We start from the raw sequence: 26,590 nt of genomic DNA on the forward strand, positions 1-26,590 counted from the left end.
CCCTCATATGACCCTAGCCTCATGAGTTTTAGTTAATTCTAGATGTAGTCAAGTAAACATCAAAAATAGCCATCACAGCATGGCACTTTGCTGAAGTGTGAGATTTGTCAACTAGAACTCAGGAGGCAGAAAACCAAAAAGAAGACAGACAATTAGGTAAGTGTAGAAATTTGTATAGGTGGCCTTTTGAGTATGTGACTCAGTACTAAACTGTGCTTGTCTAGGAAGAGAATGCACAAGCCCAGAGAAGAACAATGGCCAGTGTTTACAGAAACAATCAGAGCTGGTAACCTAGACCAGAGTAGGCCTGAGGCAATGAACTCCACCTTGGGCTTGAGCTGTCTTGAGGCTACAAATTCCACAGGAGTGGGACTGACTGAGCCAGCAAACTGGGCCAGAGAAGGCCTGAGGCAGTGAACTCCATAAGGGCAAGACTGAACCAGTGATATGGGCCAGAGCAGGCCTCGGACAGTGACCTCCATGAGAGCAGGAGTGGACATTGACCTCCATGAGAGCGGGAATGGATCCAGACCAGGGTCATTTGTGGAAGCAGGGCTGGGCCTGCGACTTAGGCCACAGAAGGCCTGAGGCGACAAGCTCCATGGGAGCGAGACTGAACCAGCTACCTAGGCCAGCTTGGGCCTCAAAAAGCGAGTTCCATGGGAGTGGGAGCAGATCCAGACCAGGGACATTTGCCAGGACTGAGGCAGGACTGAGCCAGCAACCAGGGCTAGAGCAGACCTGAGACGCAAACTCTTCAGGAACAGATACAGGGGAGCAACCGCTGAGCAAGTGGGCCAGAGCCAGAGACCTCTGCAGGTCCAGACGTGAATCTGGACCCTTCAAAGGAGTAGACCTAAGCCAGGACCACTGTGGGTCTGGATATGAGTCTTGGACCTCCGAGTTACAAGGCCTGAGCCAGGACCTCTGTGGGTCTGGGCATGAATCTGGGACAGTGGGCAGGAACCAGAGATCTCTGCAGGTCCAGACATGAGTTTGGGACCTCTGAGAAAGTAGGTCTGAGCCAGGACCTCTGTGGGTTCGGGTGTCGGTCTGGGACATAGAAGGGAGTAGGCAAGAATCAGAAACTTCTGCCGGTCTGAGCATGAGTCTGGGACCTCCGAGGGAGTATATCGGAGCCAGAGTCCTTTACAGGACTAACCCCAAGCTAGGGGCCTCTGCAGGAACAGATCCAGACCAGGGACATTACAGAAACAGGTCTGAGCCGACAACCTAGGCTAGTGCAGGCCTGAGAGAGCAAACTCCAAGGGAGCAGAGCAAAGCTCAGGAGCACTGAGTAACCTCCAAGAACACAGAATGACCAACCAGGTAACTAGGACTGTGGCACTCTGACTGTACCATGAGGACCAACCATCTGAGCCTTGGGTTCATGATGGAGGAGTGTCTATGTGTTACTTTCATTATTAATAAAGATACTGCCTTTGCCCTTTAAGAGACAGAAAATTAGGTAGGTGGAGTAGACAGAACAGAATTCTGGGAGAGTTGGGGAGACGCTTCAGGCAGTCGCCATATGCAGTCACCATGATTCTCCTCTCTGAGATGGACGCAGGTTAAGATCTCTCCTGGTAAGCCACACCTCGTGGTGCTACACGGATTACTAAATATGGGTTAAAGGAAGATGTGAGAATTAACCAATAAGAGGCTACAGATAATGGGCCAGGCAGTATTTAAAAGAATACAGTTTCCGTGTAATTATTTTGGGTAAAGCTAGCCGGGTGGCGGGACACAGCCTGCTGCTTCCTTCTACAGATTGGCGCTCCAATGTGGTGACTAAATCCACTTAAAAACCTGAGAGGGCTTTAAATAAAGGAGAGAGAGAGAGTTTAACACAGCTTTTTGCTGTTTGCCTGGACGTGCCGTAGAGAGATTTCCTGTTTCGGCAAAAGTGGCAGAGAAAAAGCTGAGTCATTTTAAAACCTGGCTTCCTGGTGCTGTGCCGCCAATGCAAACTCTGGTTATAAAGCATTTCAGTGGCTTTTATGGGCCTGGATATTTGTGTTCCTGCTTGGGATAGGAAGGAGAGTGCACTGAGACCGGGCCGATGGCTCCCTGCTCCCTGCCTGCACCTGGGCAGATGGTAGAATCAGGCTTAGGCGAGCAGGAGAGCATGACGGATTTCTGCCAGAGAGATGTTTAAAGACTGTGCAGTGCTCTGCCCATCAGATTTGGCTGTAACTTGGAAGAAAAGAATTTTTGTACTGCACGCTCAGTCTCAAAATTAAACTGCTGAGTGTGGCTCCAATGTGGACTGCAGCGTACCTGGAACTGTGTGCGGCTCAGGGGCACCAAATGACTGAGGCAGGAGCGGCTTTGCTCCGCGGGCTGAACTGTGCTGATCTCAGGCAGGAACTATCTATTGTAATTACCATGATAACAGAGCAGTTAAGGTTTAGACTTGGCTGGAAACAGGCGGTACCGTATTACCTCTACATGGCGCAACTTAATTTTAAGAAGTAGTTAACCTTTTAAGAAGTGCTCCTGGATAGTAAAGAATTACAGATTCACAATAGGAAAGATTCAGACATAGAAGGCCTTTAAATGGCTCACAATGTTGGATGAATATACGTAGGCTTGACAGAGAGAAAAAATAAATATATAGAGAATAAAGTTAATGCCTTAAAAAAGGGTAAAGTCTTTAAAGAGAAAGAAGTAAAGTGATAGAGTAAAAATAAGCCACGTAAAAATGGAAAATTCACAGAGAGTCTGGATTATGTATTTTGTTGTGTTTTCTTTGAAATTTTTGACTGTAAAGGAGCTAAGTACAGAGAGACATTTCATTATATGGGCTGCCAGTCTAGACCAGAATGGACATCTTAACAGTATGACTTCAGGATTTGGATCTAAGAACATGATGCTTTGGAAAAGAGTTTCTTCTTTTGTTTTCACAGAGGACGAGACTCTGTGGATTGCTTCTATCCCAATATGGTATGATAGACCACGCCCTCCTGAAAGGTTGCTGTGAACATCTTCAAAAAATTACTTCACTCAACTGCCAACTGAGAGGAACCTAGCACACAGGTTACACCATGAAAGACCTAAATAACAGTGCCCCCATTCAGCAGGAAGCAGTTTGGAGAGAAATAACTGCGCCCATTTTCCCAAATATTGTTTATAAATGTTCTTTTACATTTAAAGGGGAATATGATATAGAGATGAATAATTTGCAATGGTATGGATTTTAAGGTCAATTTGTTATATGTATATGTATTTCTGATCTTGATTAAGCTATTGTGATTGTGTAGTTCATTTAAAAATGTAATGTATAATTAGGAAATATAGGTTGTTAATGGATAATCATTGATAATAGTTAAGCTTGTAGTCATGTTATTAGATGTTCTAGATATGTAGAGATATATTTCAGTTAGATAGACATTCTTCATATCTTTCAAAGACTGCAGAATATGGCATTTAATGTTTTAATAACTTAGGGTTTTCATGACAATGAGACACGTCTGCTCCTGGCAGCACCAATCTACTTCAAGAGGAAGATGGGCATCGAAGAGGCTCCTTATGGACTTTGATAGCCATTTGGGCAAGAAACTGCTCTTGCCTGGACTATTGCATAAACTGGACACAAAGAACCCACAGAGAGAGGACTGCTAAACTTGCCTAAAGGTGAGGTGGTCTTTCGGGGTTCCTGATTCATAAAAGAGTCTGCGAGACGTTCTACAGGACACAGCAGAAAGTGACTGAACTGTCTTTGGAATTTCCTGCTTCATGGAAATGTCTGCTGGATACTTATGGGCCTGTAGGCTGAAGATGGATGCCCCAACGGTACAGAGGAACTTTGGGTGACTGTCCAGGCAGCGAGTTGTCTCTGTCATTTCTAGAGTTTGAAAGTTGTAAATGACTTGTTTACTTAGGTAATATTATATCCTTCTGGAGTCTTTGATGGAGTTGAAGAATAAATACATAGTTATAGCTTTCCTTAGTTATGATAAAAGATAAAATAGATTTAAATATTGTAACTGTAATTCTTGCTTGATAACTCTTTTGTTACATGTAACTTTACTATGTTAAAGTTAAAGCCTTTCTTTTTTTGTTTAAACAGAAAAAGGGGAAATGATGGAGGAGTGTCTATGTGTTACTTTCATTATTAATAAAGATACTGCCTTGGCCCTTTAAGAGACAGAAAATTAGGTAGGTGGAGTAGACAGAACAGAATTCTGGGAGAGTTGGGGAGACGCTTCAGGCAGTCGCCATATGCAGTCACCATGATTCTCCTCTCTGAGATGGACGCAGGTTAAGATCTCTCCTGGTAAGCCACACCTCGTGGTGCTACACGGATTACTAAATATGGGTTAAAGGAAGATGTGAGAATTAACCAATAAGAGGCTACAGATAATGGGCCAGGCAGTATTTAAAAGAATACAGTTTCCGTGTAATTATTTTGGGTAAAGCTAGCCGGGTGGCGGGACACAGCCCGCCGCTTCCTTCTACAGGTTCACTGGCACCTAGAAGATTAATCAACAGAATCACAAACAGCCCCAACCACTCTATTAGAGGAAAAGATGAGTAGAAAAGGTAAGAACACACACAACACCACAAAGGGCAATACAACACCAGTAAAACATAAAGACCCTACAACAGTAAGAGTTGAACAACCAAATATAGATGAAACAGAAGAAAATGACCTAAAAAATAACTTCAGGAGAATATTTAAAATTCTTAAAGAGGAAATGAGAAATTCCCTCAAAGAAATGGAGGAAAAGACAAACAAAAAATTGGAAGACATCAGCAAATCCCTTAAAGAAAACCAAGAAAAAGCAATCAAACAAATGAAACTATTCAAGACTTGAAAACTGAAAAAGAGATAATAAAGAAAACACAAGCTGAGGGAATTATAGAAACAGAAATCATGAGAAAATGACAAGGAACCACAAACACAAGCATAAACAGCAGAATACAAGAGATGGAAGCGAGAATCTCAAGCACTCAAGATACAATAGAGGAAATAGACTCATCAGTCAAAGAAAGCTTTAAATCTAGCAAAAGCTTAACCCAAAATATCCAGGAAATATGGGACACCATGAAAAGGCCAAACCTAAGAATAATAGGTATAGAAGAAAGAGAAGTTCAACTCAAAAGCACAAAATAATATAGTTAACAAAATCATAGAAGAAACTTTCCCAACCTAAAGAAAGATATCCCTATGAAGATATAAGAAGCTTACAGAACAGCAAACAGATTAGATAAAAAAAAGTCCCCTTGCCACATAATAATCATCACACTAAACATACAGAATAAAGAAAGAATATTAAGAGCTGCAAAGGAACAAGGCCAAGTAACATATAAAGGCAGACCTATCAGAATTACACCTGATTTTTCATTGGAGACAATGAAAGCCAGAAGGTCATGGTCAACCGTTATGTAGACATTAAGAGACCATGGATGCGAGCCCAGACTACTATACCTAGCAAAACTTTCAGTCACCATAGAAGGACAAAACAAGATATTCCATGACTGAACCAGATTTATCCAATACCTAGCCACAAACCCAGCCCTATACAAAATACTAGAAGGAAAACTCCAACCTAAGGAAGTAAGCTACATCAACAAAAACACAGACAATTGATAGTGTCATAGTAGCAAATCCTAAAGAAGGGAAAAACACACAAATTAGCATTACCAGCAATGAAAACTAAATTAACAGGACATATTTATCATTGGTCATTAATATCCCTTAATATAAATGGACTCAACTCAACTATTAAAAGGCTCGGGCTAACAGTTGGATGTGAAAACAGAATCTATCCTTATGCGGAATACAAGAAACACACCTCAACCTCAAGGACAGACATTGCCTCAGAGTAAAGGGTTGGGGAAAAAATAGTCCAATCAAATGGACCTAAGAAACAAGCTGGTGTATCTATCCTAATATCTAACAAAAAAGACTTCAAACTAAAATCAACCCAAAGAGACAAAGAAGGACATTTCATATTAGTCACAGGAAAAAGCCACCAAGAGGAAATCTCAATACTGAACATCTATGCCCCCAAAACAAGGCATATATAAAAGAAACACTTCTAAAACTTAAATCATACATTAAACCCCACACACTAATAGTGGGAGACTTCAACACTCCACTCTCACCAATGAACAGGTCAGTCAGACAAAAAGTGAACAGAGAAATAAGGGAACTAACAGATGTTATGACTCAAATGAACTTAACAGACATTTGTAGAATATTCCATCCAAACAGAAAACATACTTTCTTCTCAGCACCTCATGGAATCGTCTCAAAAATTGACCACATACTCGGTAACAAAAGAAACCTCAACAAATACAAAAAAATTGAAATAACCCCATGTATTTTATTAGATCACCATGGTTTAAAACTAGAAGTCAAAAGCAATACTAATTCTAAAAGGCCAACAAAGACATGGAAATTAAACAGTGCTCATGTGAATGGGTCAAGGAAGAAATAAAGGGAGAAATTAAAGACTTCCTAAAATTCAATGAAAATGACCACACAACATACCCAAATTTATGGGACACAATGAAAGTAGTATTAAGAGGAAAATTCATAGCACTAAATGCCTACATAAAGAAGCTGGAAAAATCCCACACTAGTGAATTAACAGAACATTTGAAAACTTTAGAACAAAAAAAAATTAATGACATCTTGAATTTTGCAGGCAAATGGATAGAGCTAGAAAACATCGTTTTGAGTGAGGTAACCCAGACCCAGAATGACAATTATCACTGTACTCACTCATAAGTGGTTTTTAAACATAAAACAAAGAAAACCAAACCACAAATCACAATCTCAGAGAACATAGACAACAATGAGGACCCTAAGAGAGACATACATGGATCTCATCTACATGGGAAGTAGAAAAAGACAAGATCTCCCAGTACTAATCACCAGAAATCTTCTTTTAAATGTTTAATCAGGGTAATCCAAATGACTCCCAAAACAAGATAGATGATTGCTGTTGCCCTTGGTTGCCTCTCAGAGGTTGAAGATAAGACCTGATTGCTGAAGACAACTCATACTTAGGATACCAGGCTCAAGTGATTAGAGCTGGATCTAACCTGAAAGCCCCTTCCTGCAGTCTAGCTTTCATGGTAATGGAAAATACTATCCAAGGCACCAAGGGAGGGAAAAAATTAATAGTTCTACCCAGTTGTAATACCTATAAACAACAATAGCCAGCATGACAAAGTAGCTAAAAAGTTCCAATAAATAGCCCTCACATATTAGTGGTAACCAACAGCTATCTAGCTGGACGCAAGGCCCACTCAAAAGGAGGAAAATCATGCCTCATATTAGAACCCTACCCTATTTCCTAGGGCTAGAGAGATTGTTGGACCTTAGAAAAGAATCTACTACAGCCACTTTGCTAGGCCAGCACAATTCCTTCCTACATTCCAAGGAAGGTTGAAAACCACTGACTTAGAGTACAAGCTACTGCTGCCGTGTTGTTAAATGGCAACTGTGTTTGTGTACATAGGTTAGTGCTGCTGTCAGTTTTGGCTAGTGCATCAGTAAATGTATAAGTTTATAACTGGCCAAAGAAATGAAAATAAGTGTGAGATTAATGCTCATCTATAAATAGGACATCTATATCACCCCCTCTAAGGCTCAGGGAACACTATAATAAGTAGAAAGAATTAAGAGCTGGAGGAAGGGCATGGAGTTGTGTGGAAAATGACTCCCAGATATAAGATAGATGTTGCAATCCTGAACTTAAGCTATGATTACTTGCAGAAGGTTGGGGCCACCAACATCCTGTTATGGAGGAGAGGAAGAACTCAAAAGGCCCTGCCTCTACCTGAGAATTTATAGCCAGTTAATGGTTGCTGGAGGAAGAATATACATCTTCTGTGATGTAGCCATTGGTAAGGTGCCCAAGCTTCCTAATAAAACTCAGTCATTAAAAAAAATAAAATAGAAGGGAAACTATTTGAGAAGGTGACTATCAATTGGTGTCAGAGAAACAAGGCAATGAAGGCTGAATGCAATTAAAACATATCATATACATGCATTATAATGTCCTCGTGAAACCCATTATATTGTTATATTTTTAATATCTACTGATAAAAGATCCAAATTGACTTGAAATAAAACCAAATAATGGAAAATTATCCATGTTCCAGGGAAGGAAGACAATTTTGACAAGATGTCAGGTCTTTTTCCTAAATTGATCTATAGGTTCAGTGTAATATCAATCAAAACAGTTATTTTGTGGATATAAACATACCGATTCTGTAACTGTTAAAGAGATCAGTACTATAGAAGAAAAATCCTCCTGTTCTGCACACAATAGGAATAGTGTCTTAAGGACAAAACTCCACCCATCAAAGGCTCCAACTTGTCAAAATACAAACTTATTTGAAAGGAGAGAGCCTAATTAAGAATGTAGTTAGGGAAAAGTGTTTGTTTTCCTATTCCTCTAAAGTAATTGCCTAGGAGAATTCTTCCCAGGGTTAGCACATAGACGCTGATAAGAGGTGTGGTCCATGAAGGGCAGGATACACCTGCATCTGGCAGCAGAACTTGACAGCACTACCCAAGCGGTACTGGTTGTAGACCTAGGAGGTACAAAATTGAAGGGGGTCTGTAGGGCCCGGGTCTGCCCCTGTCCCTGGGGCTCATCTTGAGGACAGTTTCTGATCAGATGACTAAGCATTCTGTTTGTTCCTGTGCTCCCTCTGCCCCGCCTGGTGATTTGCTGTAGGGCATTGTTGACTCTATTGTTGGTATGGTAATTTCCCACCTGCCTAGGTGGAAGTCCTTGTGCAGCAGTTAGATATGGTAATTTCCCACCTGCCTGGGTGGAATTCCTTGGGCAGGAGTGGGGTATATAAGATCTTCCCCGGGGGCTGGAGAGATGGCTCAGCGGTTAAGAGCATTGCACAACCACATGGTGGCTCACAACCATCTGTAATGAGGCCTGCGGGAAGAATAAAAATAAATAAATATTGAAAAAAAAAAAGATCTTCCCCAAGGCCAAATAAACGGCATTCGGCTGGTCTCCTTTCGAATGACCCAGGTCTCTTTGTGTGTTCTTTCAATCTCCAGGCCCTTGTCCGACTCGCGTAAGGTACAGTGGCGCGCGAACTGTACGGAGGGCGTAACACAGAATCAGGTGTTACAGGGGTCATGGTGTCTAGATCCCTGATTCCAGAGAGTGCTGAGGCCAGGCAGGGTCAGAGTCTTTTTTTTTTTTTCGGGGTGGGGTCTTTTTTGGGGGGGTTGGTTTTTTTTTTTTGTTTTTCGAGACAGGGTTTCTCTGTAGCTTTGGAGCCTATCCTGGAACTAGCTCTTGTAGACCATGCTGGTCTCAAACTCTCCACCTGTCTCTGCCTCCCCAACTGCTGGAACTAAAGGTGTGTGCTACCACTGCCCGGCTCTGCAAAGAGATTGCTTTTGGAGTAGATAACATCAATTTTATTATCCATCATTATACTATACAAAAATCTACAACTAGTAGATTTGTACAGGAGAAAAATATCCAAATGAATAGTAAATGGAAGCATTAACAGAAATAATTTAAACTTGCTTTTTTTCCTCCCATATTAGGATGACAGCCATTTCAAAGCATGATTCTAACGTCAAGGTAGTTTTGTTCACTGGTCAAAGCTTGCCATTTAAATTAAAGCCCTCAGTCTCTGACAGTTCTACTCGCTCTTGACAAAACTTCTGAGGTCCTCAAGAAAGGTGATAAATTCTTGGTGCTCTAGGACTATACTGAGCTCCACCAACTCATCTGCAAAAGTGTTGTCCGCCCCTAGGTCCATAAGGAAGTCCATCATGTGGTCATACAAGGCCCAGTCCAGGGAATCTGCGTTGATTCGAAGTCACCAGTGCTGTGGGACAATGGTCTGTACTCTGTCATTGTATTTTAAATAAACATGGATTGGCCAGTAGCCAGGCAGGAAGTAGAGACAGGACAAAGAGAACAGGAGAATTCTGGGAAAAGAAAAGATTCAGTTGTCACCCAGACACAGAGGAAGCAAGATATGACTACCTCACCAAAAAGGGTATCAAGCCACTTGGCTGACACAGATAAGAATTACAGGATAATTTAAGTTATGAGAGTAATAAGAAGCCTGAGTTACTAGGCCAAGCAGTTTATGATTAACATAGGCCTTTGTGTATTTCTTTGGGACTGAAAGACTGCAGGACTGGGTGAGACAGAAACCTATGTCAACAGAAACCTCAGCCAACAAATGGTGCCCAATGTGTGGACAACTGCATTCACAGAAAACCTGAGAGAGCTTGGGAAGTAATTCTAGACAGAAAGGAACAGATTTAAGCACGACTTAGTAGGCCAATCAGTTTATGATTAACAGGGACAGAAACCTCAGCCAACACACCAGTAGCCTGAAAGCTAACTTCCTTAATAGAGAAAATATCACTCCCAGCCTCCTCTTCTTGTCTGATCTCATCCTCAGGTAGTGACAATCCAGTACAAGGGTCTTCTTGCCATCACTCTGTAACTTCCAACCACAAAATTGGGAGTGGATGTCAGTTCCATCTCCTGTTCTTCAGCCTTCTGCCTTGTGAGGGTTCCTCCTCACCATCAAATGTTGGAGGGATGCTGTTGTTAATGTTGAAGGTGATAGTGATCTTTTCTCCAGCAACTTTGTGTAATAATTTAGCCTCTGTCCCATTCACTTCTAACTCCCAACCTCCAAACATTCTGGGGAGGGGACTTATGCTTCTGGATTTTCTTCTCTTCCTTAATTTCATCCGTCAAGAATTCAACAAAGGCTTTGTCTCCCTCAGTGTGCTGAGCTCCACAGCCACATAAGCAGGGCACTAGGGTCTGCAGGAGGCCAGAGCGCTGTGCACCCCGAAAGGCCAGAGGCACAGTTGGGCACAGGCTGCAGTAGTTGCCGGAGTGGCAATGCAGGGCGTGGAAGCACCAAAGGGCACAGGGCATGCCTGCAAAGAGATCTTAAGAAGACATTACAGCCAGGCGGTGGTGGTGCATGCCTTTAATCCCAGCACTTGGGAGGCAGAGGCAAGCAGAGCTCTGTGAGTTCAAGGCCACCCCAGGATCTCAATTTGATTGCAATAAAATCATCTGGGAGAAACACCTCTGGCCATGTTTTGGGGAAATTATTTTGACTGGGTAAAATGAAGTGAGAAGACCTGAGCATTGTGGGTGGCACCATTCCCTTGGTTAGGATCCTTGATTGTATAAGTAAAGGAAGGGAGCTGAGCAACAGCAAGCATTCTTCATGGTTTGTTTCTCAGTGTAGGTATTATGTGACCAAATGCTTCAAGCTCCTACTTACTACCATGCCTTACCTACTATAACTGACTACAAGCCAAAATAAAATAAACCCTTTTCCCCTTAAGGCACTAAGAGAATTTTATCACATCAATAGGTGAATAAACTAAAACATACTATAAACTTCATTAAAGTAGGAACATGTTTTATATTCTTCATAGTTATATTCAGCACCACATATTACTTAGCACATGTATGTTACCTAAAGAAGGAAGGAAGGAAGGAAGGAAGGAAGGAAGGAAGGAAGGAAGGAAGGAAGGAAGGAAGGACTGAACAAACTATCTAGCTGACACAGTAAATTTTTTTACAGGCTATTCCTATTTCCCTAAGAATTACAGGCCATACCTACGATGATAAATTGAAAAATTAATATTTTTAATAGATGAAAAAACATGCATTATATTTGCTATAATCATACCTAATACTTATGAACTTATATTTTGCTGACTTCTATCAAAAAATTACTCCTGTTTTCTTGCAATATTCCATAGTATCTTATAAGACCAATGATTTTAGACTATAGGGTTTTTTTGCTTAATACATCAATCGTACCTTCTTTAAACTGTCTATTTCAGATTCTTGTTTTTCATTTAAGGTGGAAAGTCTTTTGTTTAACTGTATTGCTTCTTGTACTGTAACATAAAAGATATCAGAAACAGATTATATAAATAAAACAGTCCTAATGCAATGTATAATTCTAACTTAATTTAATTTCGATTAAACTGCCATTTGCTATTACTAGTATCAGGTAAATTTAATTTACTAATAATAAGGAAGCCCACTAAATATTCCCTACTGAATATACAAACTTAGATAAAATATCAACCTACCATTTTGTTCTAACTTTACATGATTCTCTCTCACCAATCCAAACTGATTTGTTATTTTAACATAGTATTTTTCAATTTCATCCAGTTGCTTGTGATAATCTTCTTTAGCTAGTTGGTGTAAATGGGCCTTTTGTTCCTATTTTCAAGAAAAATTTTGAAGTTATATATAAAATAAACATACACATACATTTATAACAACTTCTGATAGTTGCCCTCTGATTTTCATAAGCAAGTCATGTTACATGTATGTACAAAGATACAATGATGATACATAATTTTCAAAATCGAATGACAAAGAGCCAGACAGATAACTCAGTAGGCAAAGGCATGTGCCACAAAGCCCTATGAACTGAGTCCAGGCCCTGGGAACCACATGGTGGGAAGAGAGAACCAGCCCTCACAAGTTCTCCTCTGACCTAAGTGAGCACAGGCTCCACCACACCCCATCCTCACACACGAAGCAGGAATGTAATACAAAATGGAATGATAGGGACCAAGAACAATACTGTGCAATGTCAGAAAGGCAATATAACATCATAGAAAATATACTAAAATTGGAGACATAATTGGTAAAATTTGAATCCTACTCAGAAGGATTAATACTACAAATTTATAAAAATTTATATCCACTTAGGTAATTACTATTATCAATTACTAAGCAACAGATAATAATGAACCATATTTAAATACCATTCATTTCTCACAAGAGAATTACACTAATTCTTACCAGATATGCAAAAATCTAACCCATTTTAACTGGAATCTAATGGAACATTTTCAAGTCAAGGACATTTTCACTTTCAATCCATACTAATGTAGTTTTTAAGAGAACACTGTCTATTACATATTAATTTATGATTCCACAACAGTCTCCTTAGCCTTTTAGCTAAAAAGCAGTACGTAGGTAGTCAAAATCTACAAAAGTTAATAAACTTGTTAGTGAAAAATACAACGAACTCTGGAGATTCCTTTCACAGGCACTCCTTATCCATAGACCTCCATATATATTAAACTATAATATACTTAGTCCAAAAATCCTTGGCTTGATGCCAAAGTGAAATCCAAGGAAAATGAAATTTCATTGATTTGCATGATAAAATACTCCATGATAAGATACTCCAGACTATTCACTGGTCATGATAAATAAATACTATTAAGAATTATAAATTCCATGGACACCTTTAGCTCTCTTTAGCCATTTGAACCTGTGGGCACAAGGCATGAACACTGTGCACAGACACAAATATATACAGATCAACAATATAAACTGAGATGTTTTATTCAGAAAGAAAACATACTGTCATTCTGAATTTTATCAAAACTTTTAACACTGAAATTTTGAAATTTTGAAAGAAGACATCTTTCTTCTTTTTTTTTCCTTAAAGGAAAGTAATATACAAAGAGAAGCCAAACATGACTTAAAGAGCACTGGACAAGGTTTTACTACATTAAGCAGACAGTAGTGTACAGCCATAATGGTCATCTGTAACTTTAACTAAGTACACTATCAGCTGCTTGGTACACTATATACATTATATACAATAGGATTTTCCTCAGTGATCAACTTGTAGTAATGGCTAATATGATGTTCCAAATTTACTTTTCAATGTATTTTGTTGCATTATTATTGGTAATGATCATGACTTTTCCAAGGTGAGATAGACAGAAAAATGTTTTGATCTGTGATGTGTTAGTTTCTGTTTGGGGCATATCTCCACCTTTACAATCCACCTTTACAGGGAAGTCAGTTTCTTGAACTCCCTGTATACTGGTATTTCTTAGGAGTTAAATGTTCACCTCTATGGAGTCATGGACATCTTTAAAATTTCTCAATACTAATTTTAAGTTATTTATTTTAGGACACTCTGCTGTTCTACAAGTTCTGCCTGGACAATATTAGAATGTTTATCCTGTTTCCTCACTTGCCATAGTGCTAAACAGTATAGAAGATAATGTACTACTTTCACAAAATAATAATAACATTGAATAAAGAAAGTGTCATGAGAATTATATAAGAATAGAATAATTATATGGCATATATATATAATGTTTAAAAATATGGTTTTTAACTTTTACATGAGAATATTGCCCCTGAATGGGCAAAATATCAATATATAAGATAATTTTAGTGAAAAGTGATATAATGCTTTCAACTGTCAGAAAAAAATATAATTTATGATTCATACACTAACAAAAACTTGAAGATATTTCTGTGGGTTTTTTTTTAAAGGTTATGAGTATCTGTTCAATGAAATTTTAAACTGGAATAAAGTAAAATACATTTTACGTGGCCTTTGATCCTTTACTGTAGCCTTATCTCCCAGGTCAAAGGGCACATTATTCAATTTCTCTATATTTTGTGTAAAACCACTGTAGCGTTGAGGATGACTTTCAGCACAAATGTCATGGTACTTACAGCTAAAGTGGAATATAGTTTTTCAGTTTCTTAATTAAAATCACAGTTTAAAATAGTCTGACAATATCATCTTTTTTCTCTCCAGTTGAATAGCAACAGAATTTTCACATCTTATATTCAATCAAGCCTAACAATCCTCCTATTATTTTTAACACCTCAAATAATTTTAAGAAGCAAAATATTTAAAATGGTATTCAATGTTACAGCAACAGTCTTCATTTCTTATCTATGTGATAGCGAAAATATAGCCAAAAATTAATTTTACTTGCTTTATAGTCTATTCCAAAGAATGAGATTGTAATAGCATAAGCCCACTCAAGAAGCCTTCTGAAGATTTAAGTAGACATAGTGAGAATTCTGTTTAATTAAAACCACAAAAAACTCAACAACAACAGCAACAAAAATCTCTTCCTTAAATACAAGGGAGAGTATTAAAAAATAAGTATTTCATGAAATGTTATTCTGTAAATATTAATTTTATATGCATAGAAATAAAAAGCAAATACTTACCTGAACAATAACAAGTACCATACCATAAATTATGATGAATGTAGAACAATAAAGGATGAACATTGCCACATATTTTATTTGTTTGTAATCTGTAAGCATTAAGAAATCTGGCCCGGCAGTGGTGGTGCACACCTTTAATCCCAGCACTCGGAAGGCAGAGGCAGGCGGATCTCTGTGAGTTCGAGGCCAGCCTGGTCTACAAGAGCTAATCCCAGGACAGGCTCCAAAGCTACAGAGAAACCCTGTCTCAAAAAAAATCTACAAATAAATTTGCAAAATTTATCTAAGTTATAATGACTTTGAAATTGTGGCAGGCCTTTAAACTGTAACAATACCCAGTATCAATTTTCTAGAATTTTTTTTTTTACTAAAAGTCACAGTTATATTACAGTATTACTATGGATCTTGTGTTCTAATCCAAGTGGTAAAAATATATATTATGCAATTTTCTTACCATTTCACTCACTTTCTTCTGTAAAGAATATTGAGAAACCTTGAAAAGAGGAGAAAAATCTATTAAAATTCTTTACTATAAATTCCTTCTGACATCAAAACTGCATGCTGCCAAATGTGGCATTTATCTCCTATTACAACTTATAGTGAATTTTTTTCAAATTTTTTATAGTAACCCTCTTCCTTACAACACCAGTATATTCAAGGCAGTACAGTGTCTTGTGCCTATAATCCTAGCACTTGGAAGAAAGGGAAAAGCCAGCCTGGGTTACATGGTTGAGATCCTGTCTTTAAAAATACATTTATTGCCTCTGTTCACAATATATTTACAGGAACACTATCACAACATCTGTTCCTGGGATACTGCTTGAATAAGACAGCTCCCTGGCCAGAAGAGTATATTTTCTGGTCCAGTAGTAGACAGACAGTGAGTGGTAAGAACTACACCATGTTAAAGAATGGTAACTTCAAGAAACTGCATCTGGTAGAGTTTGATACTTCACACTAGTGCTTGTTGAAGGACAAATTAAAGAACAAATAAACACAGGAATAAAAATTATTTTAAGAAAAAAAACCTCACGACCTTCCACGAGAACTGACTACTTTAGTGCTTCTGGCTTTAGTGAGTTGAACTTTAAAGGAGAGATAGAGGGACATGATGGCAAAAGATGTCCCAGTCTGTAGGACTCTTAGAATTTGCAATGGCTATCTATATAAAACATAGTAGCTCAATGTTTAACTTCACCAGTTTACCTGATCCGTCTCATGTTTATAGTCCTCCAGAATAGCTGACCAAGCTAAACTCTAACCAATCATGTATGAATTCGCATTTTCTTCAATAACTTAGATTTGTTAAACTTTAAGAAAAATAAAATAACTGTTTCACATTCACTATGAAACAAATGCCTTAGCTAGATGCCATAACCTCAACAGAATAGGTTATGTGTAAGTCACTTCTTCAGTAAATACTGAGTGCTTGAACCCTGTAAGGAAAGACCATGAATGTAGGTACTGGGGGTAACAACAATGGACCCAGGAAATGCTTGCCCACTTTTATTCTGAGGAAGATAAGCCATAAGCAATGTACTTAAGTTAAACTACATGGTAAGAGTTAAAGAAAAACAATCAGGAAATGTAATTTCATTGCATGGTCGGTAAAGACCCTCCTGAGTCAGCAACTTGTGGTTAAAGTCTTAAGAAAGAAGGAAGAAAATTTCAACAAGTTCACAGCCCTTAACACAGTCAATAAACTTTTTTTGTATCTTTGTTTCAATGAACTAGAATGCTCATGTGGAAAGAAGGAAGTAAATGGGAAAAATAAACAAAAAAGACTTCAGAAATGGCAGAATGCAATCATTGTTAGCCTTGTAATTTGTGGCAGGAGTTAAATTTTTGCAAATTCATTAGGGAGCTTCAAGCAAATATGCTGATTGCTGTTATAAAGAATTGCTCTGATGTAAGTTAGATCAAGGAGTGAACAGAGACGAGGCTGGGAACATATTTTATTGAAACCAGTCAGCCATTTATACAAATAGTGGAAACATACATTTATTTTGTATGACATTATGACATGATGCTGTCATCTGCAAAGTTATTGCTTGAGAACTGTGTAAATTATACTAAAACTGCATAATGTTTAAAACATTATATATGTATCAAAAGTATATGTATCTGTTTCTGAATAGAGTTGAAACCCAAACTAAGTATAAATAAAATAAATACTATATAAATAAAATGTGGCATATAAAAGATTGAAAATTACTCATGTATCTATAAAGTGGACCACTTTCACCTGGATAATTAGCACATTTAAATCCTTAGCCCAGACTAGAATACCAAGGATGCAACTGCCTAAACACAGTACCTATGAAAGCATAAAACCAGTCTTCAACTCTACTAACTGACAGATAGAACCACATAAAACTAAAACGTTTCTTCACAGCAAAGGAAACAATTAACTGAATTAAGAGACAACCTACAGAATGATAGAAAATCTTTGAGATTAATATCTAGTCTATAAAAAGAATTCAAAAAACTAAATAGCAAAAAATCAAATGACCCACTCAATAAATGTGCTAATAAAATTAACAAATAGTTATCAAAAGATGAAGTACAAATATTAAAAAATGTTCACTCTTGCTAGTTATCAGAAAACACAAAGTAAGTGTATATCATCCCACCCAGTCAGAATGACAGTCATTCAGAAAACAAGTAATTCCAAGCTCGGTGATGTACACCTTTAATCCAAGCACTCAGAAGACAGGGGGAGACAAATCTCTGTGAGTTCAAGACCACCACCTGGTCTACATAGCAAGTTCCAACCTAGTCAGGGTTACACAATGAGACCCTGTCTCAAAAAATGAAAAAGTTCCCAAGGATGTACACAAACAAGAACTTCACATGCTATTGATGTGAATGCAAACTGGCCCAGATACTATGGAATTCAGCATCTCCCATAGGGCCCAGCACATCAACATATGACAGAGGTGCTTGTGCACCAATGTTTACTACAGCAAACCCATAACAGATAAGTATGGAATGAATCCAGGTATCCACTAACAGAGGACTGGGTAAATAAATACGTTATATAATAAGAATGGAATTTTTAGCTAAAAATAAAAAATAAATTATGTGGTTTACAGGAAAATAGGCACAATTAGAGATGATCATATTAAGTAAACTAAATAAGTCTCAAAAAGACAAATATACGTATTCTTTCATTTGTGGTTCATAGGTTTTACATAGATACATAAAATCATGTATATATACGACATGAAAGTAGATGTGGAACTAAGGGAACAAGAATGAATAACAGAGGAGGGATGCATGGGTAAGATGGGCTAGTACATGTATATTTGTATGAAAAATATCCTTATGTAGCCCAGTAGTATGTGCAATAAATGTAAGTCAGTGAGCTGTTCCTAATTACAAAGACATTCAGTATACCAACACAAAAAACTTGTTTTTAACTAAAACTTGTTCAAAAATAAAAGTTATCTCATGAAAAACTAAAACTCTAAACACGTATTATAAAGCATATAAAGCTCAATATACATTCCCTGCATGTGTGTACAACCAGGGGATGATCACTAACATTTTGAGATTCAGGAAAAAGAGGAAGTATCCTAAATGAGTTCTGTAGAAAAGTTACATGACATAGTTTCAGCAGAAAATGTACTTCCTGTGAAGAGGGGCTAGCAAGTTAAAATTTATGAACCACATCAAACACAAAGACCTCCAACGGGAAACTCAGCAGGCAGACACTGCAAACAGGAAGACTTGACCATCAATAATTAGAGATAAGAGATAAAAATCTCAAAGATATAAAATTATTTTTATATGATTAAAGATGTAAAAGACAAAGTAAAAAGGATGAGAAAAGTATAAGACGCTATAAAAAAAGGCAGATTTGAAAGTGTACCAAATTGAACTTCCATAAAACAGAAATGCAGTTATAAAATAAAAAACTTAATGGACAAGTTATATGACAAATAAAACATAGTTGAAAAATTAGTGAACTAGAAGATAAATGTAAAGAAACAACATAAAACACAGCAAGCTCACAGAGATAAAGAAAGAGTGAGAGTACAAAGACATGTAAGGCACACTGAGAAGATTCAAAATGTATCTTCTATGAAAATGGAAAGGAAAAAAGATGAAGATTATTGGGGAAGGTAAAACTTGATGTCTTCACTGTTTAAAAGGTCAAAAGTATTAATTTCACATCACAAAAATATATACCTTGAATTATATAAAATTAGAAGGATGGTAAATATTTGGGTGATGAGAATTATGACTCCACTTAGAGAGCTGTAGGTCTCTTTTTCAAGATTTTAAAAACATATATGCAGTTTCATAGCAAAACTGAGAGAAAAGTACAAATATCCCATAGACTCCCTGCTCTCCTAACACAAAAGCAACTCCCTGACTATTAACATCTCTTCCCTCCCTCCCTCCCTCCTCTCTCTCTTCCCCTCCCACACACAAATTATGTGCCTGTTACAATTAGTGAGCCTACAATGACACATTACCACCCAAAGTCCACAGATGACAATAGGGTTCACTCTTGAATAGTCTACGTGTCTGGACAAATGGGTAATGGTATGTACCCAGCACTACAGCACCACACACAGTGTTTCCACTATTAACATGCTTCAGTCTCTTTTTTATTTTTTCCTCCGCTTTTTAATAAAAAATATTTAATTTTGTAAGAAACAGCCAAATTGCTTCCACAGCTTTTCTGTGATCTGGATTTTGGTTGTTTCAATTTTAAAGCACGGTGTTATTTTTGACACTTTACTTTGCAATTCCTTCATAGCATATGATGTAGAACATCTCTCTATATGTGCACATGTCATCTGTCTGTGTATCTTTGGTAAGGTTTGTGTTAAGATCTACAGCATATTGTTTTTATTTGAGTTGTTTGTTTCCCTCTTACTTAATGTGATGGAGAGCAGTCTGTATCAGGAGTTGCCTTCTGTGAATACTGTCTTCTCATCTGGAGCTTGTCTTTCACTATGTTGAAAGCCTTTTGAAAAGCAGAAACTTTTCATTTCCATGAAGCCCGGTTTACCAGTCACTGCATGGATCATTCCTTTGGTCTCATGCCTCAAAAGCCAATGCCAAACCCTCCTAGATTTTTTTCCTACATTGTGCTCTAGAATTGCTATAGTTTTGTATTTGACAATTTGGTCTCTGATCCATTTTGTTATTTTTGTGTCAACTGTATGTCTGTGTTTAGAGTCTGTTTTTCACAATGCCCAGTTGTTCCAGTAACATTTGTTGATGAGGATGTTTTTCACCTTTACTCGAAGACCTTTTGTGTTACACGTCCTCTGTCCTCCTGATGAAAACATCAAATAGCTAAGACCTATTCATGGATCAAAACATACACATACTCACAGCTCCAAGAATTCTGTTCTCTTTCATCAGTGTGATTGGGTGAGACTTAAGACCATTAAACTTCAATAGTAAAAAGAGCAAATTATTAAATATGCCTTCAGATCTGCAGGAGTCATTAGTATCCTATAGTCTATAAGAACAATATGGTGTTAGTGAGAAAATAATGAGAGAGAGAGAGCTATAGAGGTCATCTATCTCCATAGACCCTACCCAGTTTAATTCTGGACAGTCAATAAAACTGACTCTTCGGGTTCACTCCTTTTATACCGAGTAGATAGTGGACATACTTTGTTACTCTATAGAAGTGATCTTGTTTGGGAAATAATAATATAGTTCAACTTCTTCATTTTACTTAAAGGAAACCTGAAGTTCAAGAAAAGTGTGTCTTGCCACATTATACAATAAGCCATTAATCCACAAAAACATCAGCAAAGTTATCTAGCCATTTAGACATACTGTTTTGTTAAGGAAAGTCTCTCATTTGAGATCAACTGAGTACCATGATTATACAGAAAGGAAAAATTCAAATAATCTATCACAACAAAAATATTTTCTTGTGTCTTTCATTTTTGGGGTGTATGGTTTTCTGTTTCTATTTGTTTTGGAATTCATTGGTTAGAAGCCCTTGACTATGAGTTACACAATGAAAGTCGCTATCCAATTATTCTTGGTACCTAGCACCTGCTAAAGTATTACATTATTAAAGGACAAGAGAGGAAGAAAACTAAGTAACCAGGAAGTAGAGGAGGCGGGGGAGGGGCTGTGTGTTAAGAGGTCTTTGTCAGGTGGGTTTGTGTCAGATCTGTATCTGGACAGCAGCTTCACCTGAGCTTCTTCAAGTTGAGGTGGGGGACAGGACTCACAGTGACCCTTCACTGTTCTACTCTGGTCAAGCATTGTTTGACAGGTCAGATACTGTGTAGTATGTGACCTGTGCTATGTCACAAGCAAGACAAAAACATGTCCTTACACCTATTCAAGGGTCAGCCATATGAAGGAATTTATTTTGCTTTCAAAATACTCATGATTCAAATAATTAGATGCTGTATATATGACAGCAACTGAAACAATTTAAAAAGAATAAATTACACCAAAATTAGCATGCTCCTTTTGAAAATATTTAGTAGGAAAATGTATTAATTTTTTCAACACTTACTCAAATTTAAATTGTGCCTAAAATAAAGTAAGAAAACACAACTGTAACAGCTCCCTTGGAGAACTACATTCCAGCAGGGAAACCATCCCCCACCAGAACAAAGCTATAGGTATAGCCTGGTTTCCGACAGCCAGGATACCTTTAGACAGCCAGGATACCTTTCTCTTCAGAGTTGTAGGTATGGCCTGACTTCTGACTGCCAGGATACTTTTCCTTTCAGAGTTGTAATACTTGTAACATGCAGCAAATATGCAGGTAAGGCCAGAATTTTGTTTGTTTTTGTTTTTTGAGAGAGGGTCTCTCCCTTATGTAGCCACAGCTATCCTAAAACTCACTATGTAGACTGGCCTTGAACTCAGAGATCTGCCTTTCTCTGTCTCCCAAGTGCTAGAATATTTATTAACTTTTAAGTGCCACAGATAAATTGCAACATATAAGCCTTGTTTTCCTCACACATGAAATGTTAAAAACTACAGCTATTTACCTAAGGTGTCCGTTTGAATAAGAATAGGCCTCACAGACTCAAATGCTTAGTCACTAGGGGTGGCACTATTTGAGAACGATTAAGAGGTGTGGCCTTGTTAGAGTAGTTGTGGTTTTGTTAGAGGAAGTGTGTCACTGGGAGTGGGCTTTTCAAAAGCCCAAGCCAGATCCAGTCTCACTCTCTCCACCTTTGTATCAGGATGCAGAACTCCCAGTTACTTCTCTAACACCATGTCTGCTTGTGTGCGACCATGCTGTCCATGATAATAATGGACTAACTTCTAATACTGTAGGCAAATCTCCAATTAAATGATTTCATTTATAAGAGCTGCCTTTGATCATGGTGTCTCTTCACAGCAATAAAACAGTAAGTCACCTATATTGCAGTAACAAACAATGAAGGCTACTTTAATATACATATTTATATGTATATGTGTATTCTACTTAATATCTGTATATACTAGTTAATATACTATAATATTTATCAAACAAAAATTAAAATTTCAAATTATGGTACCTAAGCAAAAGTATTATATAAATTATAATGTAATAAAAACTATTATTAGCTTTGTTAGCCATGCTGCATGGCGTTTCATTGACACATGCTAATAGAAAATTGATTTTTAAACTGTAAGTTACTTTACCTGCAGTGTTTTTAATGTTTCCTTTAATCCTTCAATTTCTTTTTCTTTGATTTCTTTAGCAAGTTTGTATTTTCCCTTTAAGGAAAAAAAAGTCACACTCCAATATTATATTTTTAGCATAAATATAAAAGGAGAAAATAGAACTCAAGAACCAAAACCTGTATTTTAAACCTAATATTTCACAGACTTTAAACAAATATCTACATGACAAAGTATACTTATAACAGCCTTTAAACATCAAACACTGCAATAACCTTTATATAATTATAATTATCATAAAATAAAATGTTTTTACAATAACTCAATTTATAAGAACACTTTTAAGCAAACTTAAATTTTAAGACACTATATAATTATTAAATTCTTACATAGAACATACAATCATCTCTCAGAATTTACAAGGAACTGAGTCTAAGAGTCCCTCTATAAATACCAAAATCTAAGGATGCTCATAGTGTTTGCACATAACCTACACACATTCTCTTATATACTTCAAATTATCACCAGATTGGTTATAATACTTAAAACAATAAAAATTATATATAAATAGTTGTTGTAAGACACTGGATATGAAATGATGTTGTGAATAAAATCTATGTATCCAGCACAGAAGCAATTTTTCTTAACTAGTATTTTTAATTAGTGTCGGTAAACCATGCATACAAAACTGTGGATGCAGAGGGGCAAATATATTCTAATTAATAAGATATAGGTGCATCTATATTACGAGTATAAAGATAAGGGAGAATTTTCCTTAAAAGTCTCTTGCTTAAGAGTATGTGTATAAATTAATATTGTAAATTCTATGTCCATTGGCATACTTAACATAATACATGTTAACTGTTAGCATTAGAAAATATTTAGTGTGAGGTAAGTTTCTTGATTTGTTAGAAATCATGTCTCTTCTCTAAATTAGCTGGCAACCAGATACAAATCATCTCAAGAGTTTATACTGAAAGCAGTTGCTCACACTGGAAAGGCACTAGAGCAGTGGTTCTCAGCCTTACTAATTCTGTGACCCTTTAGTACAGATCCTCATGTTGTGGTGACCCCCAACCATAAAATTGTTTTCATTGCTACTTCATTAGTGTAATTTTGCTACTGTTGTAAATCGTAGTGTAAACATCTGATATGCAGGATATCTGATATGTGACCCCCCCGAAAGAGGCCATGACCCACATGTTGAGAACCAATGCACTAGAGCATGGGATGACCGTAGAAGGAAGTACTCTAGCAGAAAGAAGCACAATTCCTTTGGGAGCTGAAGAAGTCTGAATTCTAGTCCCAGTTTTACCATGTAAAGTCATCCCATCTGTTAAGCCTGAATATTCTCAATCAGAAAATCATAAAGCCAAGTAACATGATGACCTGAGGTTTTTCTGCTTATAAGATTTTAATCAACCAACATTCTCCATTATTTTATTACTGACACCCATTTCTATTATAGTGAATAGTGATGATAAATTCATTTAATTATATCTTAAAATTAATAGCTACCTTTTCTTCTTCCAAGGCATACATCTTCATTTGCAGCTGGTAAGTTTTAAAATTAAAATACAGGTAAGTAAACCAGTGATTTCTGCTCATCAGGAAGGATATGAAAGCATTTTATACTTCTATATTGAATTTATACAATTTGAACATATTCTCACATTCAGAAAACATAAATAAATGGAAGAGAAGGAAAGGCAATCACTAAAGCACATAAATAACTAAATCACATTTAAATATCAATAATTCCCTTGAAGTTTGGTTTAACCCTCCAGAAATCTTAAATGTCTGAATATTTACTATCTACTTTTAAGCAATATCATGTATCATTTTCTAAAGGTATAAGTATATGAAATCATAGCATTTATATTTGCATGAGCAATGCTTACATTCTGAGTTTGATTACTTATTTAATGAAATTAAAATGACTTTTATTACTTTAAAAATATCACTCTAAAATAGCAAGATGAAAGTGAATATGCAAAAGGAAAAAATAAAATATCCTAAGCAGCATTAAGGACTTTAACAAAACTGTCAATACTTTTTCTTTGAGACATCTCTATCTCTCCCACACTCTTCATTTGCATTCAATAGTTCTTTACTTAAAAATAAGCACGAGCTGTGAATGCAGCATGGTGATATAGAACCTTCCAACCATGTGAAAGGCCCTGTGTTTGAGCTCTAGTACTATAAAATAAACAAATGTGAGAATCTGAAGATGTCTCCTGAGGGTACCCAGGACCTTCTGATGTGCTCGGTGTCTTGTGACGGCAAAGACTCAGACTTTGCAGTCCTGAACACTATGTTACACTTCTTCTTCCTAACCCTTCAGCTAAAACGCTTACAGCATTGGTTAGAGTTATTTCAATTAAAAGAAAGTTTGCCTTGTTTAACACAATTCATCCCAAGATATAAAATATCACTAACCTCAACCAACTATGATGTTAGGTACACAGGTTTATTTCTTTGTGTTTCTTTTTCTCCACACATAGTTGTATGAAAATGAAGACAAAAGAGAGTGAAGAAAGAATGAGAACAGTGGGATACAAAGACAACATTCTAGAAGGTATTGTCTTTTCTGAGTATATGTTCCTAAGCCAATATCTGCTTTTGTTGTTGCTGTTTTACAGGAAGCATTATTTTTTGCTAAGTAGAATTAATGCCAATGAAAATCTAAGCTAACATTTTCTAGTAAGCAGAGATGAATCTGAGAAAGTCAAAGATGATAAAATTAAATAAATGAAGGTATAGCTTCTATTACTTTAAAATGTTTTAGTTTTATTTTCTTTATTTTTCAATTACTGGTAGCTGTTATTCATGGAGATTTCAGCAGATAGCAAAAAGGATCACCTCTTCTCTCCCTCCTTCATATCCTCTTTCTTTTGGGGGTATTGTTGTTGCTGCTATTCATTTTTTGTTTTGTTGTGTTGAGACAAAGTCTCTCTATGTATCCAGCTGGCCTGGAACTCAAAATACAGACTAGGCTGACCTTGAACTCACAGAAATCAATCTGAAATCAATCTGAACTCACAGAAATCCATCTGCTTTCGCCTCCTGAGTGTTAGGATTAAAAGCATGTGCCACCAATTGCATTCAATAGTTCTTTACTATGAATTTTACTATGGTTTCACATCTTCCTCTTAATATTTTTAATTACTTGTGAATTGACCCAAGCACCATGCATGGTTCAATAGATCAACTTCTGTAAAGGAGCAGTATGGGAAAGGGATGACAATAGCATACTTTTACAAAAGAAAGAAGATGAATGAGCACATATCAAAATTATTAAGGATAGATACATCTATATCACCAGGAAAACATTTTTTCCTAATTTCTCTACACTAGCATAAGTTATAAGTAAAAAAATTATTTCTTGTTTTCCATAATGTTCTTTTGTTTTCTGTGTGTGCAGAGAATAGTTTATCATAATATTCACTGCAAAGAGAAAAAATACACAATTTTCAATTGTAGTTAGTCCATCATGAAAATCACCTGATTTTTAAAAACTCCCATTGCTTCTTTATGTTGCTTTATTAATGCCTCCTTTTGATTCTGAAGAGTCTCCTATTTTTAAAATTATGAGAAAAGGAAAAAAAATTATGAGAAGTTAAAACAAAGTTTGGTAAGTTTTCTGACTTTAAAACTCAATTAGGTTTACAGTTAAAATAAGTTAAGCACAGGCAGCTGGGGAGATGGCTCAGAGGTTAAGAGCACTTGCTGTTCTTACAGAAGACCCAGGCTCAGCATCTACGTGATAGCTCAAATCATTGGCAACTCCAGTTGCCAGGGAATTGAATACCCTCTTCTGATTTATGTGGGTACCAGACATGCCCATGATATACATATGCATACAGAAAGACAAAACATCATATAAAACATAATCAAAATGAAAATATTTTAAGCACATTTATTTCTATTTATTCCCTTGAAATATG

General features: G+C 36.9%; 1 protein-coding gene and 1 pseudogene across 1 annotated transcript in view; both read right to left on the bottom strand.

The window, feature by feature from the left end:
- Positions 1-26,590, bottom strand: part of Ccdc73 (coiled-coil domain containing 73) — a 114,967-nt gene that overhangs the window by 63,277 nt on the left and 25,100 nt on the right. The window contains exons 3-8 of the mRNA XM_038331413.1: positions 26,148-26,219; positions 24,162-24,197; positions 22,665-22,739; positions 15,481-15,519; positions 12,101-12,236; positions 11,823-11,902 (exon numbers count right to left, since the gene is read on the bottom strand). Of these exons, the coding sequence (XP_038187341.1) occupies positions 11,823-11,902; positions 12,101-12,236; positions 15,481-15,519; positions 22,665-22,739; positions 24,162-24,197; positions 26,148-26,219 (438 nt within the window). The remainder of the gene's footprint in view (positions 1-11,822; positions 11,903-12,100; positions 12,237-15,480; positions 15,520-22,664; positions 22,740-24,161; positions 24,198-26,147; positions 26,220-26,590) is intronic.
- On the bottom strand, positions 9,649-11,151 carry LOC119814266 (annotated as a pseudogene).

This window comes from Arvicola amphibius, chromosome 5 (assembly GCF_903992535.2).
Source record: "Arvicola amphibius chromosome 5, mArvAmp1.2, whole genome shotgun sequence".
NCBI classification, from domain to species: Eukaryota; Metazoa; Chordata; class Mammalia; order Rodentia; family Cricetidae; genus Arvicola; species Arvicola amphibius.